General features: G+C 39.4%; 1 protein-coding gene across 2 annotated transcripts in view; it reads left to right on the top strand.

The window, feature by feature from the left end:
• Positions 1-84: 84 nt before the first annotated feature.
• The window catches only part of LOC124153718 (cholinesterase), a 47387-nt gene continuing 29706 nt past the window's right edge, over positions 85-17765 (top strand). Inside the window, exons 1-2 of one of the 2 annotated variants that reach the window (XM_046527050.1) lie at positions 85-638; positions 16932-17223. In XM_046527050.1, coding sequence (XP_046383006.1) covers positions 361-638; positions 16932-17223 — 570 coding nt within the window. In that variant the 5' untranslated portion in view covers positions 85-360. The remainder of the gene's footprint in view (positions 639-16931; positions 17224-17765) is intronic. The other variant, XM_046527049.1, reaches the window with a different exon arrangement.

Here is a 17765-nt window from a genome sequence, read left to right on the forward strand (position 1 = left end):
TGTCTGGTCGGTGCTGCCATCTCTCGAGCCCAGTAATTACTCGATAGAGCGTGGTAAACAGTGGTCCCTCCGAGAACTGTCAGCGAAGTTACTCACCCCGCCTATCCTCCCACTCACCTCGACTCACCCGGTGAGGACTGCGACGAGGTGTTCGTTGTATCTTATTGGCCAACAGGTGATCTGCTAGTGTTTATAGTGACTACTGCTATAATACGCGTTGTGGTGGTTATTTACAAGATTTGTGGAATAATGGCCCTCCTTGGCAGTGTTCGGTGAATTCCCCTGGTGATTTCGTCGAAGGACCACCTGTGCTTCTCAATGGGTGCTTGGTGCAGGTGAGAAAAGAGATAAAGCAGAAACATGGCGTCACCTGTGTGGCGAAAGAAGCGCTGGCGGGATTTACGCCTGATTTCCCTGTTTTTGGTGTGGAACCTGTGGACTGTAGTTGGTCAGAATAATTACCGTGATGGTACAGGTTCAAGGGATTATTCAAGAGAAGGATTGTACAATCCAGACGGTAGTTATGGAAAGGGCGGTTATCCTGCTTATGGACCTCAGTGGCCTGGACAGCAATGGCAACAAGATTGGCAGTCTTCGCGAAGGCATCAGGGTTCGCACTACGGGGCTGACGATGATAGGTAAGTCACCTTTGTTTCAATTTCCCGGGCATTTATTTGTGCTTGCACTGGTATATTTCCTCGAAATACTTTGGGATAATGCATATGAATAGGTGTTTTGGTGTTATCCACTCATCTTATGAATTTAAAGTATTTTATATTCCGATTTATTTAAATGTTTAATGAAACGGTTATACTTAATTTTCCGCTTTGATATCTCAAGAACACCCTAAGCTATTCTCACAGTTCTTCAGATGATATAGGTCAAATTCATCAGTGACGGTTGTACGATTTGAACCGCGCCCACTTCATTTACCAGTTTCGCTCATCTTTCAGAGCATGCGCATCCGAGCAAGCGAGGCGCGAATGAAGAGAAGCCTAAATTCGAGAATCGCTTCGTTACAGCGTTGTTGCGCGCAGTTGGCAGTTACATTGGCGGATCCAGGGGGGGGGGGGCACGGGGGCACGTGCCCCCCCCAGACACTCAAAAATATGCATGATATTTAATACTGTCCCATTATCATTGCATTCGTTTTGTATTACGAGGTATCCTTGTGCCCCACCCAGAACAAAATCCTGGATACGGCCTTGCTTGTGCCCCTCCCAGAAAAAAATCCTGGATCCGCCCCTGGGCAGTTACATTAATTTTCAGCCATAATTTCGCAAAGCTGTCGGGAGCAGTGAGGCCTCCGGGAAGGGATGGGGTTAGAGGGTTGGACCACCGCCCCCAAAATGTTTAGGAGACATGAGATATGATCTTGGAAGGAGATTGATATATGATCTTGGAAGTGCATCACTTGCGAATGAATCCTCCCTGAAATCTACCCCACGAATGATCCATCTTCTTCCCCCCCCCCCCCCCCCCCCCGATATTTTTTGTGGCTGTGTCCTTGCATTTTTGTGCACATTTTTTCGAGGAGCAGTGTCCCTTATAAGAATGCCGTAGTTAGCCGGAGGGTGGGGGTCATAAGGGGCTTCAACCTCACCCGATATGTTTTCGAGATACAGTTTTCGGGGTTCCCCTTTCCAATGAACAATCTCCGTACTGCACCTTTTCAAATTACCCTCTCCTCCCCGAAATATTTTCCTGGCCACGCCCATGCCTTAAAAATCCGAAAATTGAATGAACGTATTTATTTTTATTTTTTGGTTAATATTGGTGTTTATTTAGTAAGCGATTTACCTAATGACTGAACGCCTACTGTTACCTACCATGTGCCGATTCCGGTACCTAGTAAAATATTTTTGATTCATTCGTTTAGGGCCTCCGAATGATTGGCCGGTGCTAAATTGATAAATCATTTGGTTTTCCGGCCCTGCCTACATAACCACCAACCACCTTCCCCCTCGGGGTATTGAAACTTTGCCGAAATTTTTGGGAGATACAAGCCTACTATCGTACCCTCTTCAAGAAAACCTCACGGAATGTATATCCTCTCATGCAAACATATCTCCTTACCATTTGCGCAGCGTGGGGGATTTTGGGGGATAAATCCCCACAGAACTCAGAGAACTTTAAAAATGTAATAGAATAGTTTAAAGATTAATAAAATATCCCTCAGAAAGCCGTAACACTCACCATTTTGAACCATTTATCTTAAAAATTTTCAGCGGGAGGGCACCTGCACCTCCCGTATTCCACACCCCCCAGGATTATTTGCTCCCAACGCCCCCACCCTAGCCTTAATTCCTAGCTGCGCGCCTGCATCTTACACCCTCTCCTCCTTTTCCTCAACGGCACCCTACTGCCCATAACAGTAGACGGAAATGCGATCCGTTTGTGCTATTCATTGCCCTTGGTAAAAAAAGTATTAGTGCAATGTTGAAAATATGCATCAAACCCACCAATCTAAAGGTAATTTTAATACTAATTAGTAGACCCTAAATTTATTTTGGTTAGTTTTGGTCATTGCTGATTTCGAGCAAGTAACATGTCCTTAATTATTCCATTACATGGAGTACCAGTTTATGTTGTGTAAACATACCCTGCCAGAAACCCATGAGGTAGCTTGCAGGTATCCTGGAGCAGTAGATATTCCGGCTATTACTAGAAATCGCACTGAGGGACTCGGGAGTGGAAAACCTGTCCATGTATCAAGAAATTAAGGTTTTTCCATATTTTCCATGCCGTGTTGTGGTCTTGCCTATTTTGGGTAGCTTAAATTCCGCCCTTTATGTGAGATTTACCATGAATTGGTGCCCATAAAGTTTTGAATTATATAAGAAACCCTTTATTCGTTTTTTCCCGCAATGGAAAAATAAGTGGGGCCAATCCCTGCTGGGGCGACCCTTTCTCCCCCAAACCTTAAGGTAATAATTATGAATGAACCCCCACTACATAAAATAGATATTCACCCCCTCTCTCTGAACTTTTTATGCGTATTTCTCTGGGATGAATTTCCTAGCGAGTACCTCTTTTTGTTGAATTTTACTAATATACTATCTAAATTTTGTGTGACAAGTTGCACGATGTGGTGTTGGTCATAAATATTAATGAAATAAGACATTGTAATATTCCAATGACTTTATTGTATCACGGCGCGGTTCTCTTTCGTTTCACATTATCAAGTTGTTGTAACAACGAAACGCGTCATGCTAAAATAAATTCAGTGGAAATGTTGCGATTTCTTGTTTAACCAAATTCTAAATTTTGTTTTTGTTATCTCCACAATTAAGTTTTGGTTGCCTAACAAAATTTAAATAGCGTGCTCTTCCCCATCAACCTCCCTAAATCTAGACAACTCTGAATTATTTTCTTTAAATTTTTTCACCTACCTGGAATCCCTACAAACCCCGAGATAGCCTACCCCGGCTGACAAGCTATGATTAGGACGTTTCCGGGGCCTTCCGATAGTATATTGCTTTTTGTTAGTCCAATTATTTCCCTGGGTGGTCCTTGAAACCTCTAAGGGCATACGTTTACCTCTATGACCTTGAACCTCCGTATTAACCTTGGAGGTCAATGAGTGAATAATACGGTTATTTGGACAATACCAATGATTTGGGCACCCAATAAAACCCATGGATCGACACCTTTGTTGGTATGCTATTCTTTTTGCCACCCTTATGACCTTGAAGGTGCCTTACTGGGTCAACGGTTGATTTTTCGTAAATAAAAGTGTTATTTTCGGGTTTCTCGTGTCCGAAAACCTAAGAATTGACATCTTGGTCAATGAAATTCAGACTTTTTTCTATCTCGATTTTTTTAAACATTGAAACCCCGTAAGGCAAATTCAAATTTTTGTTTTGGACCCACATTGTTTGGTCAAAAGGTCAAAATTGTAAAATTTTCCTACAAAACGTAGGACCTTTCCCCATAAGTATGCCAATTTTCAAGAATATTGCTCGATGCAATGTTACTAAAATTTCAGGTCAAAAATGACACACGACACTTGGGTATATATACTACGGTGGAATCAAGGGACTATCCTGGAAGATTCATGGGGCGTGTTAACCTTTTTTTATGGCGCCCTTTGCTGAGGATAGTGACTCCTATGCAGTCGCGTCCCTTAAACTTTAGTCAATGAAAGATCGTCTATGTCGCTCTTGGTAACCGTCTATCATTGACCATATGATAAGCCAACAGTGCTTTGGCCCATGCTTGACATCCTTGTGGGATATACTCGTATTACTCTCGTAACTCTACATGTATTCCATTCTCTCAGAGCACTTCAAGAAACAGCCGTGAGCTCATGGAACGTTCATTGGGGCGAAAAGAAATACTTTATTTATCAGAGGAAAGGAGAGGAGCTATCTCACTTTCTCTAATTAGCCGCGATTTCTTTTACGTACAACTTAAATTGTATGTGACAAAAATGTGCGTATCTACGGTCAAAATGTATTAAGTATTTTCATGCATGTAATATGCAATTTTTAATTTGACTATATGATATTGGGTAAAATGTAATGAATGACAAAAATTCTAAAAAAATAGGGGAATAAAGATGATTTCTCGTTTTCTACAGTATGTCACAATATTTAAAGAGTAGAATTAGAGTAAAATTATATGTTATGAAAATGTACGTGTTTTCAACGTGTATAAGTAATGAGGTAAATGTTATGCATGTTCTACCCATGTGTCAATTTAATCCTATTGGGGAATTTGCGTTCATTTCGTCGGCAGTAATGCCATAGGCCCAAGATAGTAAGGGGTATTTGAACTCACTAATTTTAGTTCAGCGAGGCAGGACTTTACTGCGCCGCCTCTGATGTCGGATATGTGTGTTTTTTATTAATCTTATGTCTTCGCGATGCTGTAGCGCTCAAATTCATGTTTACATATTTCATATTATTTGTAGTTAAATGATTCCGGAACAATGGGTGAACTTCATTAGTGGGCAGTATGAGTTTTCTCTGAAATAAATAGTGCTATTTTGGGCACTTCTTCAGGGGTTGCCTGTGAAACCATGATCCAAGACAGTATTGTCTGTGGTAATAGTATGGCGAAAGCTCCTCGAAAAGATTTCCTGAACGAGTAATCGAAATCTATCTTCAAATGCTTTTATAATAAATGAGATTTGTAAATAAGAGCGAATTAACGAGAGAGAATTCGGTATTCAAGGTTGATATCGGAGGTAAAACATTCACATGTGAAAGGAAAATTGATCTTGTAAGGAAGAAGGTAATGGATATTACTTGCTGAACCACGCCAGTTATGCCTTACCTGTTTCAACGACAGTGGAATTTGGATTGGAATGACTTTTAAAAACAGGAATATCAATGCCCATTTTTTCTCCGCCTACAAAGGAGATCTCCTCTACTATTGATCTACTACCGATTGATTGTTGTAGGGCAAGGATTGATGAGAATAAAATCGTCCGCGCTGCAACTTAGAAGGGTTTTAGGTAGAGTTCTGCGCTTTTCGGGATGCAGGGGAGTGGTTCGTTAAATCTTTCGTTCCCAATGACGGATCTCAATGACCATCTTTCCGACTAAACTATTTATCTAGCAGATCAAATTTGTGTCTCTTATTCTCTAGGTGCATAGCTTTCGGGAGTCATGGTCAACTTATGCGTAATTTATGGATATTTTTACTGAGGAAAGCTATGCTAATACATGTGTCAGGTGGGATTGGAGCAAAAATGGGTTTTCGATTGAACATTACGTATTGAGATTCGATTGATCTAGATATCGAGATTCTTGTAATTTCACAATCATTATTTTTGTATTCTAGTTTTTGCGATTCGATTCCCCTCTTTGCCACCCGTCGAGATTCTATGTTGCTTGGGCGGTATGTTCACCTTCAAGTTCTTGCATAATATCAATATATTTGGTTCTTAAAATGCTGCATCTACACCGTTCCAATATTGAATAACTGGTGGTGATATTTAATGTCATCTTGAAATGTTCTCTTTAATTACTGAACAGCGTTGGCAAATGAACAACAATAGACGTGCTAGCATGCAGTTGCACTTAAATACTTAAGTAATGTTCATTGAATGTATACACGTCCCATCTTACTGTGGTCCTGCAAAGGTGCGAGATATAATATTGTAGTCTTGAATTCAAGGAATTGCTATTTGGCCTTCCTGTGAAAAAATTATTCATTAGGAAACACCTCATTTTCGACTGAAAAAAATGTACAAGCGGTTAAGCATGCAATTAATCCGAGCCAATTATTTTAGAGAAGGAGAAAAATTACAGCCTGTGTGGACTCGAACCCCGGATCTCACCGTTAGAGAATCAATACACTGCCCTTGACCAATGACCGTTTTTTACTGTCTTAATATTTTGCGAAAATTTTAAGGGGGATGATTACTAAAATATATGCTTTTTCCCAGGGATGCAACTTACAAAAAATATTGGGGGGCCCAAACCAGGGATCTTGCCCCGGGAAATGTTATAAGTTGTGGGTTTTGAGTTTTCTATGCATTTTAGAAGAGTCATATGATCAACATTAGAACCTAGATAACTCGAATCTCGATATCTGGACACTCCGGGGAAAATCGACAATCCTGACACATTTTTTCCTCACACCCATAACGAATTTTTGAGGGGGTTCGGGCCCCCTCAGGCCCCATGGAGTCGGCGCCACTGCATTTTTCCTCTTTTGGATCGTTGCTCTTAAGAAGGCATGAGATGAATGTGTCAAGGAGGATATTATCACATGCATCGGTTAATTTAGTCATTAATTACACTTACATGAAAACAACAACCAATAGATAACATAATTGTAGTTAGTGGAGTCACAGCTCAAATCGTATGAAATTGACCGAGGTTACGAAGTTGATCGCAAGGTACCCTCGGGTGAAACTAGTCTCTTTCTCGCTTATGTCTTGCGACATCATGTAAGCCATTGTACCAAAATTACTTGTGCCATTGAAAATTCTTTTATTGTTGTTGATGTGCTGATTGTGAGAAAAAAACTCAAACTTATACGTTGAATCTATCTCAAGAGTGCTGAAGAAGACTAAACCGGCGTTGATCCTCGTGCAGGCGAGGTAGAAACCCTCCCACCAAACCTCGGCCAGCTGTTGTACTTCACGTAAGCCGGTAGAGGGACAAAGATGATCGGAGTCCCATCTGTCGTGAAGGCAAGACAAGACGGGGTAAAGAATAGGACTCAGATTACCGTAATAGGAACCTAATGTTTTAGTAACTTTTGCAGAGAAAAATCTCACGGTGTGAAAACTGGCATCAACTGAATTTTATACACTTCATTTTCCCTGAGGTCTTAGCATGGGACTAAAGTAAACTCCATTCTCTTTATTCAATATATCGGAAACAGTTGAGCCACCTTCTCCAGCGAGAAATGCCGTGCTGAACGAACTGACGGCAACGGCATTAGACTTGCTGGGTTTTGATTATCTTGTATGTAGCATTAATTTGGATATTCCGGGATTTTTTTCATTACTAGTATTGACGTAAAGCTAACCGTAATTACAATTTTTGTCTATTGTTTTCAAAATAATTATTATTGTGCGATTGCCAATTCATTTGGTATTCATGCTTCAAATGTCGCCTCTTGTGTGGCAGCGTGTGGTTTAATTAAGCTTAAAAGGGAGATAATTTGTAATTTCCATCATCAAACCTCTGTAATGTACATATGTTGATTTCAAGCCCTCACGTGCAGGTCCTACTTAAAGAAACTTCTTTGAAGTGAAAAGAAATTTGGTGGTTTTTATGGTAGGCATGATAATGATAGCCTAGCCTTAAATAAATAAGTAATTAATTGTGATAATTTGTCTATTGTATATTTTCTTCTTCGCCGACAACTGTCAGTTATATTTTCTACTATTTATTTAGACTTCCTTTTCATGTATTTGTTTTTTTAGCCATTTCTTAAAAATTCCCTTTGAATATGAAAAAAGAAGCGATTTTATAATAATTTACTCCAATAAGCTCTTCAAAGCTCTTACAGAAACTTCTCTTTTCCTTGGACTTTCTCTGTGAAACTCGGTAAAAAAATGAAATATTTCTTCGAAAGGTCGGTGAAAATTTTGAGGGTTCTGTATTTGTATGCATATAGCACCTTGCATTAATATTTTAGCAGGAAAAATAAAGAATAAACGAAAAGGGTTTATGTGGGCATTATGTGGAGCTAAGAAAAATCTATCCACGGGGTGTTTCATTTAGTGTTCGCGTTGTGGATATTTTTTTTTATAATTCACATCCTCATCGTCTAAAGAAAGCGGTGGGCTGTGGTACCCTTTTTTCTCAAAGAAATATCCCCTTTTGGTTTTTTCCTTTCTTATCTCTCTTTGTTGCTTTCGCACGTGCTTAATCGCTCGGTGGCTGACTTGTCCTCGAAAGGAAAGTGCTGTTTTCCTTTTGATATCTTTTGATGCATACTGTTTCGCATCTTTATCGTTTCCCTCGGAGGAGCCGCCGGAACTCGCGATATCATCCTTTGGGTGGTCTTTCAGACAATAGGAGGGAGAAACGATCTCACGGGGAGCTTACTGCTTTTAGGACACCGCATTCATGCGTTTTTTTGCAGTGTCGCGCGCCCCAAGTAAATGACGGTTTGTTTTTTTACGAATTTTATTATATTCTTATTTAATAAAGTAATATCATTATTTTATTATATCGAATATTATTAATTTTTGTACGAGTTTCATCCCAAACAATGGAATTGATCTTCGGGTATAATAAATATTTATAGTAAAGCACTAATAATAAAATAAAAGCACATAGTAAAATAAATAATGTAATATAGCATAGGAAAACACTCAAAAATATAATTAAAGAATATTGAAAACTATTTCGAGTGCACATAAGTAACTGCCGAGGAACTTCCCGGTAGTAAAGTTCTTTCAGGTGTCTTAGTGTCAGGTGTCATAGTTTCTTCGTATTATTTTTAATGAAGTATCTTTTTTTTCAAATAAATGCGGCGTCAATGGTGAAGTGTGCACTATTCCTTGATTTTGGTGCTTCTCCCAATGCTACTAGCTTTGTCATTGATGACTCATGTTTTATCACCTCTATCACTTGAAATGAAATTTATTATTATTCTATCCAGATGGAGTCTTATCTTACATTTGAAAGGAATGCCTTGAGTGTACCTGTGTATTCACTAGCATCGTTGAAACAGAAACCTGTTTTATGTCTTCCGGAAAATAAATAGGAAAACGTTTTGAAGCCTTGCATGTTGTTGATAACTACACTCCATCCGCAAAAATGGAGGTTTATGTGTTGCTGAGCAGTATGTTAATAATTGTGACCATGCATTCTCTAGAACTTGAAAAATTTCGTGGAAATGACTGTTTCTGGAGCTTTTGGTTTTTATTTATAATAACCGTGGTGTTTCGTTCAGTCTAGGGGTGGCTAAGTGCAAAAGCAAATAAAGCCTGTAGTTTTAGTATTTTTTATGTTACTCCGTTTATTAATTTATTTTCATTCTATTTTCTCTAGTATCTGGTGGCTATGTTTTACTAAATATCCTAACCATTCGGAGAAAATAACAGTTGTTGTAATTTTAATCTACCCATAAATTTAAGTAAAATTTTGTTATATTGTGGTTTTGGAATAATGAGACCGACCAAGAGCTTAAAAATGTTTTCCCATGGAAAGCTTTCTCTTCTGTGTTCCGCCTTTATTCTATTATCAAAGAACGAAGGTCCCGCGGCACCATATCTTTTCATAAATCTTTTAGGGTTAACGGGCTGCTCTCATTCATCTATATAGCGGCCTTCGCCACTCTTTCATGGATTCTCAGGGTATAAATTGTCTAAATAAGGCCCCCGTTACACCCTCTTCCTTCAATTATGAGTTGTAGGGTGAAATATGGATTAAGTGTTTTGAGTACATGTCAATCATGCGGGTGTAATTTTATATTTCATTGTTTGTAAGTTTAAGTGAGAAATTGTCTTATAAATTCTTGAATACACGGCGATTATTTTGTGTTGACAATAATCACCATTTGCTGTGTATACAGTCGTATAAACTGCGTCGCTGGCCTAACATTTCGGTTTGGCATTCATTGACGCTTGAGAAACACCATTTTAGTTCGGTTTTCCGTTGTGCTTTCCGAGGTTAGGGGTTTAACGTTTGGTGGCGGTCATTATGGTTGCGTCTTTTTCATTACCGAGTTATGGCAGACGAGTGCAGCGCGTGGGAAATTCGCTCTATTAATATTTTACATTATACTATTTTGTTGTGGTGAAAATATGTGGTAAAAGTAGAGTATTCCATTTCTAGGTATACTACCTTACTCGAGGTACTACACGAAACTCTTAATTACATTTCTTTTTTATTGCTGTCACTTTCTGTTTCGATTTATCAGCATTTACTTTACAAATGCGAATGATCTAAGCAGTGCTGTAGTTGGGAAAAAACTTAGTCGGTACTCACCAAAAATTCCAACAGCTGAACATGTATTATACACCCGGCCGCGAAGGTATTTTAACCGGTGCGCTTATAACGAGTTCGGATTTTAGGTGTACGCCGTACCGGCCCAAATACAGCGCTGGATCTAAGGGAAGAGGATATGAACTAAGCGATTTTAACAGTGTCTTTGTGTAGCAGTTTGTTTGAACCTGGTGATGTAAGAAGTTCAAATTAGCTGACTATGAGCCTCATACTAAGTAGCCATAGTGCGTATCACTGTGAGAAATGGGTACATGGTAAATTTCTATCCGTAATCATATTCGGTCAAAAGTGTTATGGAAATTTTCTAGTTATTCTTTTCATAGCGCAATGCATCTATAGGTCGCGAACACCTTCATGAGAGCGTGTTTTCAAACAGATTTTAAAATTTTATTTCTTCCCATGCTTCTATAGAGATATATATTTTTCGTTTAAAGTTACTACTTTTAAATAATAAAATATATTAATGGTTTTTCTGTACATAGTCTCCGTACCTTAATAGAGTCGTCGCGAATTTCATTAAATCTATATCTCGCGAGATGTTATGCCCTCTTTTTCATTCACAGTATTGCAATCCTAAGATTGGTATATCGGACCCTACGTGCCTCCGTGACGTTCATCTTTCTGGTATACTTCTTTATCTGTCCAACATCCATTCATTACGCATTTTCCTCTCTTCCGTACGCGTTTCCATATCGTTGTAATCTGCCTGCCCATGTCAAAGGAGTCTACAATAGTTCGCATTGTCGAAAATTAATTTCATTAGCTCTCACTACCTGATGCTGCTTAGGTATTTTTTCATCAATTTTTAATTTATTTCATTAAATTTCTTCTCTCAAAGCGCGCGTATTGTGTGGAATGGTGGATGGAATGAAAACTCAGCCTCCGTGGTCTGCCACCAGTGTTGCTTCATTATTGGCCTAAAATTATTCCGCCTTTACGTGTAAAATTTTAAAGCATAGCCAGCATTAGGAAGAAAATTTACGAAGATCTCATTTTTTTCATCAGCCATTCCTGGGAACCGACCTTACATTTTTCATCTTTATTGAGCGGTCAAGCAGCCTCCAATACGTTTGGTTGCCGCTTGCGGCAGGTTTAGTTACTTTATTATTTTACTTATTACTTTATTTATTTACTGAGCGGTAATAGCAGCATTAAGACCTTAACTTGGGTGCACAACAATATTAAAGAAAGCCATAAATAACAAAGAGCAATTATGGAAAAGATTAATGAGTCATAGGGGAGCCATTCGGTTGAGAGGCGCTGGAACTGAGAGTTTGTATGCTGGCATAAGAAACACGCTCCATGAAAACAATATGTTAACACTGAAACAGTTACTGCATGATGCTGTTAGAGGCTTCATGAGTCGCGGTGCGGAATTAATTTGATTCGGAAATATGGTAATGAAGGCCTAGTATAGCGACTGCAGGCCAGCGTGCGAGTAGATTTTCCTTCCTATCTTGCTTGACCAGCGTCATGCCGTGTTATATTTCTGGTTTTCAGTCGGACCCAGGTTTAATTCTTCATATTCCCCGATAATCATCTATATTGTTTGGCTGGAGATTTCAAGGCCTGTTCATCAAGAGGATTGTTGTTTGATTTTGCTTCTAGCAATGCATATTTCACAAAGGGCCAAGGGAAATGTAGCGTGGGACTCTCCTGGTGAGTTTTTTTTTCATTTCTTGAGCGTCGCGTATGCTTTTCCAAGCGGATATTACGTTAAATAACTGGTAAACGGTTGTCAATCGACCTTGGATTTATATATGACCCTATTTTATTTTTATTATAGTTTTATTCGCGATTTTTACTGATACTGGACTAGAGTATCAAAGTTAATGGTCGAAAAGAAAATTTTATGCTTAATTTTTGAAACATAAACTTGACAATTTGTGATTAGTATCTAGCTTAATCATCGCGGAGCAACTATTTTTTCGTATGTATAACTGATTCAAAACATTTTGAACGTCTTTCGATTAGTTTAGGGCGCTGTCTTTTTCTACGTACTAATATTGTTCGTTACACAGGAAGTGCACATTCGTCGTTTAATCTATTCTTGCGGTTGAACGAGGATAAGATGTCTAATAATGGATTTTTGTTTTGGCCCTCCACTATCTACGTGTGCAGCCTCGAGGTTTTTCATTTACTCTATCGGGCAGACAAAGCGTATTCACTGTTTAAACCGAAGCAATTAGCTCTTAATTTTTAGGATTGTAATGGGAAAAATGATGTTTTCTCGTTTCATATTCCACATTAAAGAGCGGCCGGCAGCAATTCAAGCCAAGCGTTGCACCATCTGCGTAGTACATATTTTAGGCATTCTCTGTGGTTCCTCTTAAACATGATTTTGTACCTTAGTTGAGTTCGATGTCGATAGTCTTGGCTTTCAATCGAAAATATTACCTTGGCTTATAAGTAGTTGTAAAACGGATATATGGAGAAGGTAATCGGTCGCTGAAAGTTGGGGAATTTGACATCAAGTTAGGAAAGTAATTATGTTGGAGAATTTAACAGTTTTACATCTGCTCCTGTCGTTTATTTTTTTGTCGCCTTCGTTAATACAGTTGAACTGAAAGTTGTTTTATGTTACCATTTAAGCTTTGAGAATATGGCAAAGATTGTATTTTAAGAATTCTCCCCAAGCATCGCGTGCTTAAGCTTGGATCAATGGTTGACGGAAGTCGGTGAATATCGATCTAGGGAGTTAATGCTCTGAAAGTGAATAATGAGAGTTCTTTTTTTTTGAAGCTATCAACCTATAATCCGTGGCCTGAAAAGTTTTCTTTATTTACATCTCCAATTAAATGATTAATTTTGCTGTCGAAGATTTTTTATGAGAATGTGCTTGAGGCTCGTATTGTTTTTCTTTACTGACATTATAGCGAGCGGGAAGAAAAGGAAATCTCTTAGAAAACTAAGACTTAATCGTGTCGATAAGAAATTTACATGTTTCGGGTGAAGGAATGATTTTTCATGCCTTTCAACGCATGCAATAAAACATTTTTATTTACCGCAGCAGCAGCATGTAGCGAAAATGTTATTCAGTGAAACTTTAAATTTATTCAACGCTGATATTTCGTTCTTAGTGCTGTTCTGTTTTGGAAATGTGTGGTGAAAATTTTGCTCATTTATATAGTTCGCTACTTCAAAGGAGATTCTATGTTCTTATTGATATTATTTCATTTAACAAGAACTCCAGTTATTCTATGAGTGATTCCATTTCGTATTCACTCTGCGTACTACATATGCCTCGTCCTGGACGAGTCTTTCAAGACATTTGTCTGACCTTCAACTCATGTCCCTACAGGATTCCGGCTCTCCCCTTGGGAAAACTCCCTGGCGGAACAATGTGTGGGATTCTTCGACGGTCGGAAACGGTGCAGGCCTATCTCAGCCTTATTGGCCAGATCTAGTTTAATTCCGAAAGCGGCTGGCCCCTGCCATCTCTGACGGAGGAAAAAATAAATACACCTCGTGAGCTCCCTTTGAATTCTCGGCGAGGAGCTGAAAGGACGGGTCTGTGTTCTCTCGCAGTTTTGCGCAACATTGCAGTCTCCCTTCGCCAGATCTCCAGTGTAGATAATAATTGAAACTGTTAGGGGCTAGTCAACCTATGTAATCCGAGTTCCTGTGCACTCTAATCCAATTACGCGCACCCTATTGTCCGCAACGAGAGTTAAAAGAGGCGAAATGCAGATGAGCGTTTAATGGTAGGCTGATTTATTAATGATGCCGTTCCACTTCTGGAAGCTGCGTTGTCCCCGTTCGTACCGGAGAAGAGGACCCTTCGGGTTTCATCCTGCGTCGGAAAGATAAAATAGCACCCAGCAGCGTGCTATCCTTATGTTCTTAGTCCTTATGCACATTAGTTACGCTTGTCGTGTACAGCAGTTGTTTTTCTTCGGCGAGTAAAAAAAGGTTTGCGTTTGTTTTCTGCCTTATTTCTAAGTAATTTGATATTCAATAATATCGACTAAATATTCCTTGTTACTATCCCAAATGCTAGTAATGGAATTGCCTTTAGTTTCATTTTGCTTTGCTGTGAATTCCTACGTGAATGAGGCGACGCTCTTCTTCACTTTAGTATTTAAACCCTAGCATTTAGTACATCATATTAATCCTAATTTCAGATTGAATTTCGATCTGATTCGTAATTATTTCCGCCTATAGTTCGGAGACTTGGGTTTTAGTAATGTATTAAAATACAAGACTCTGCTTTTAGTTGTAGCGCATCATTAACGGCCAAAAATGTACTAGGGCATCTAACTCTGCCCATAAATTAATTATTACCCATCTACGAAAATTTATTTTCGCTCTCTATTACGAGGGAATAGATGTATAACTTCGTTAATCCTTTCGGATTGTAATTCCTAATGTTTGAAGGTACTATTTGTCGGTTATCGTTGAATCTCTTTATTTTTAGCTGCTTCCGTGGTTAGTCAGTTGCATTTGCTCCCCATGTAAATCTTTTTCTTTAGTAATTATATTAAAAATCCTTCATTGTCGTCACTTCCTTGAATTTCCTAATATCCACCCTGACCGTTCCAATTTTTCTTCATTGGTATTCGCTTATTTGGAAGTCCTCGAAGTTCTAGTATATTCATTTAAAAAGTATTTTCATGTCGTATTTTTGTTCCTATTGGAGTGAACCGTACCAAGTCTAAGTTTTTTCGTGGAAAGGATTATTTGAAGCACTGAGTGCGTGATGATGACAAGTGGACGTTTTAGTGTTTGGCTTTCTTTTGCCGAGTGTCTGGTAATGCCAAATCCAGACCCCTTTCTCTCCCTCTACTTTCACAGTCTGCAGACATATCTTGTGGCACACTCCTAGCGGTGGGCCGCAGCGCATGAAGCCGTGGAAGTATGTTTGGTTACGCTTCAGAACCCTGGAAAGGTGAAGGAAACGCAGTCGGAAGTATCATATGATCTTATCTGGTGCTTGAAGACCGTGAATTGGTTTTTAACTTGAACCATGAGTAAAAGAATTTTTTATCTCTAATAAAACTTTGGTTGTTGGTCTTGAGGCAATAGAGTGCATTGAAATATCGACGTAGATTATAGGGGGAACGAAAGAATTATAAATTCCTGTTCAAACGAATGAAATATTTAAATCTAAAGTATTTGCACTTTTCGACAATTATATAATTGTAACTGTAGAAAAGTGCAACTGCCGTTTACTTCAGTACGTATGCCATTACTATGTCACGTCTGAATTGGTCGAATTTACAAAAAATAAAACTTCTCTTTTCAAAATTTTATTCCCCAGGGAAAGGAGGTTTTAACGATAGTAGGTTGATGTTGAGAATATTTATCTTTCATTACTGTCATTTTGCCATAATCTGGAGCGACATTTAGAGGCCTAATATGCAACGAAAATTTAAGGATATATTTCTTGTGTCATTCATTAAAAGGAGAGGATTTTTACGGAATATAATGGGTGGGATAATTTTAACCCCATTAATGTTAACTTTTGAGTTCTTTCACTTTTACTGTTGAGTTCCACTAGAAAACCATCGAATTCTCTGGAGGGATTTTTACTTATGCAAATATAAATCACTTCCGCTGGAAATATTAAGTAAATATTTATATCGTTGGTGGAAACAGGAGTGTTGTCTTTTTTCCATTTTTTTAAAGCAACGTCGTTTAAGATTTGGCCGTAAGCTGTTTTTACATTTTATACTTGTTAATTTATATGAAAATTGGATTTAATCGTGTGGGAGCTCCTTAATTTCTAATCGGTTTGATGATTGTTTCAAAGTGACTGAGTAGTTCCACGCATACAAAATGAGAGTCATTTCCACGTGTGGGAGTGGTCAAGGTTCTGGAATTCATCCTGCTATGATAGTTCACATGTCCTACCAATTATGTAGTTGTCGCATTCTAACTTTAATATAATTGAAACAAGCCCTCGTAATTAAATCTTTTGGGGATTCCTGAGATACTCCAGGTGGGTATGGTTTTCCATGATCACCGATGTTTCGAAAAATGACTCAGTCTAGCCCTGTGTTCTGATCCGATTGGATTAGTGTCGACAAAGTTTGTGTTTTCCGTTGGATGACCATGCTGTCCAATCCTGTCGTTGTTATTACTCAAACCTGCCGAGTTAACGGCGATAAAAATCCCAATAATTTTCTTGTAATTAATTTCTCTAGGCGAGGAATCAAAGCGCGGAACTTCGGCTTCCCGGGTCACAGCATGGACCACTACGCTGTCCTGGTTCATTTATTCCTAATAGTTTCCTGTCCAAAAAGTCAGAGATTCGTGTTTCGATTCCCGGTCTAGGGGATTTTTCCTTGGGCAAATACTGAGCATACCTAATTATAATTGCTTTGATATCGCCGTGGCACTACTTCTAATGTTTACATCCGAGCGTCGCTCTGCGCGTCAAGGCCAGCGAGTCAACGCTCGTGTTCCCGAAATACAATGCCGGAGAAAGGGGGCTGTGGCGATCTCCGGGGTCAACGTACTTGCAAGCCCCGCTCTCTGACTACCTCGCTCTTCCCTTCGCAGGTTCAACTACCAGTCGCTGACCACGGAGTTGCCGCTGCCAGGGGTCCTGGCGGGATGGCGGCCGGAGCTCCAGGGGAAAATGAGGCCGGACGCTATCAATCAGGATATCAAAGTGATCGTGTCCACTAGCTACGGGCAGGTGCAGGGGTTCAAAGTGAATCTCTACGAGCACCCGGACCCGAGCGTGGGTTTCCGCACGGCTCACTCGCCCGTGGACCGGGTGCAGAGCGTGGCTGCAGCCTTCCTGGGAATCCCTTATGCAATGCCCCCTGTCAACGAGGGAAGGTTCAAGGTGGGTTGATGATGAGGGGTGTGGCCTCCAGGGAACGGGCGGTGGAATGCTGTAATTTACTTGCTGATATTTGTCATAATAATTAGTGTATTTATGTCATGTTTAGCTATAATTGTAGGAGTACCTTTATAGACTTACCAGGAAGCTTAATTTTTGTTTGATAATTAATTGAAGGCCCATTTGTGGCTGACTATGGGTGATACGTCAATTGAAAAAGCCAACTTGACATTAAAGCAAATTTTTCTATAGGAACGTAGCCAGCGTCGTTGGAGGGCTAGGGCGCCAATGAATGTGTGACCTACCCCTTATTCGCAATTTATCCCGTTGCAATTACTAACTACCATACGAACTATGTAAAGTCATTTGTAATTTTATGAAACTGGTCTAAGTTTTGGAAAATCAGTGACATTATGAAGGCCGATTTGCTGCAACGCAACCTAGGTCGGCTGCTTAAAATGGCTCTGGAGAGTTACTAAGTTCTTTTCGTGATTATGCCAGTCTCGAATTTCCTCAAACTACCACCGGAAATTTCAAAATATTTT

This window comes from Ischnura elegans, chromosome 2 (assembly GCF_921293095.1).
Source record: "Ischnura elegans chromosome 2, ioIscEleg1.1, whole genome shotgun sequence".
Lineage (NCBI taxonomy): Eukaryota > Metazoa > Arthropoda > Insecta > Odonata > Coenagrionidae > Ischnura > Ischnura elegans.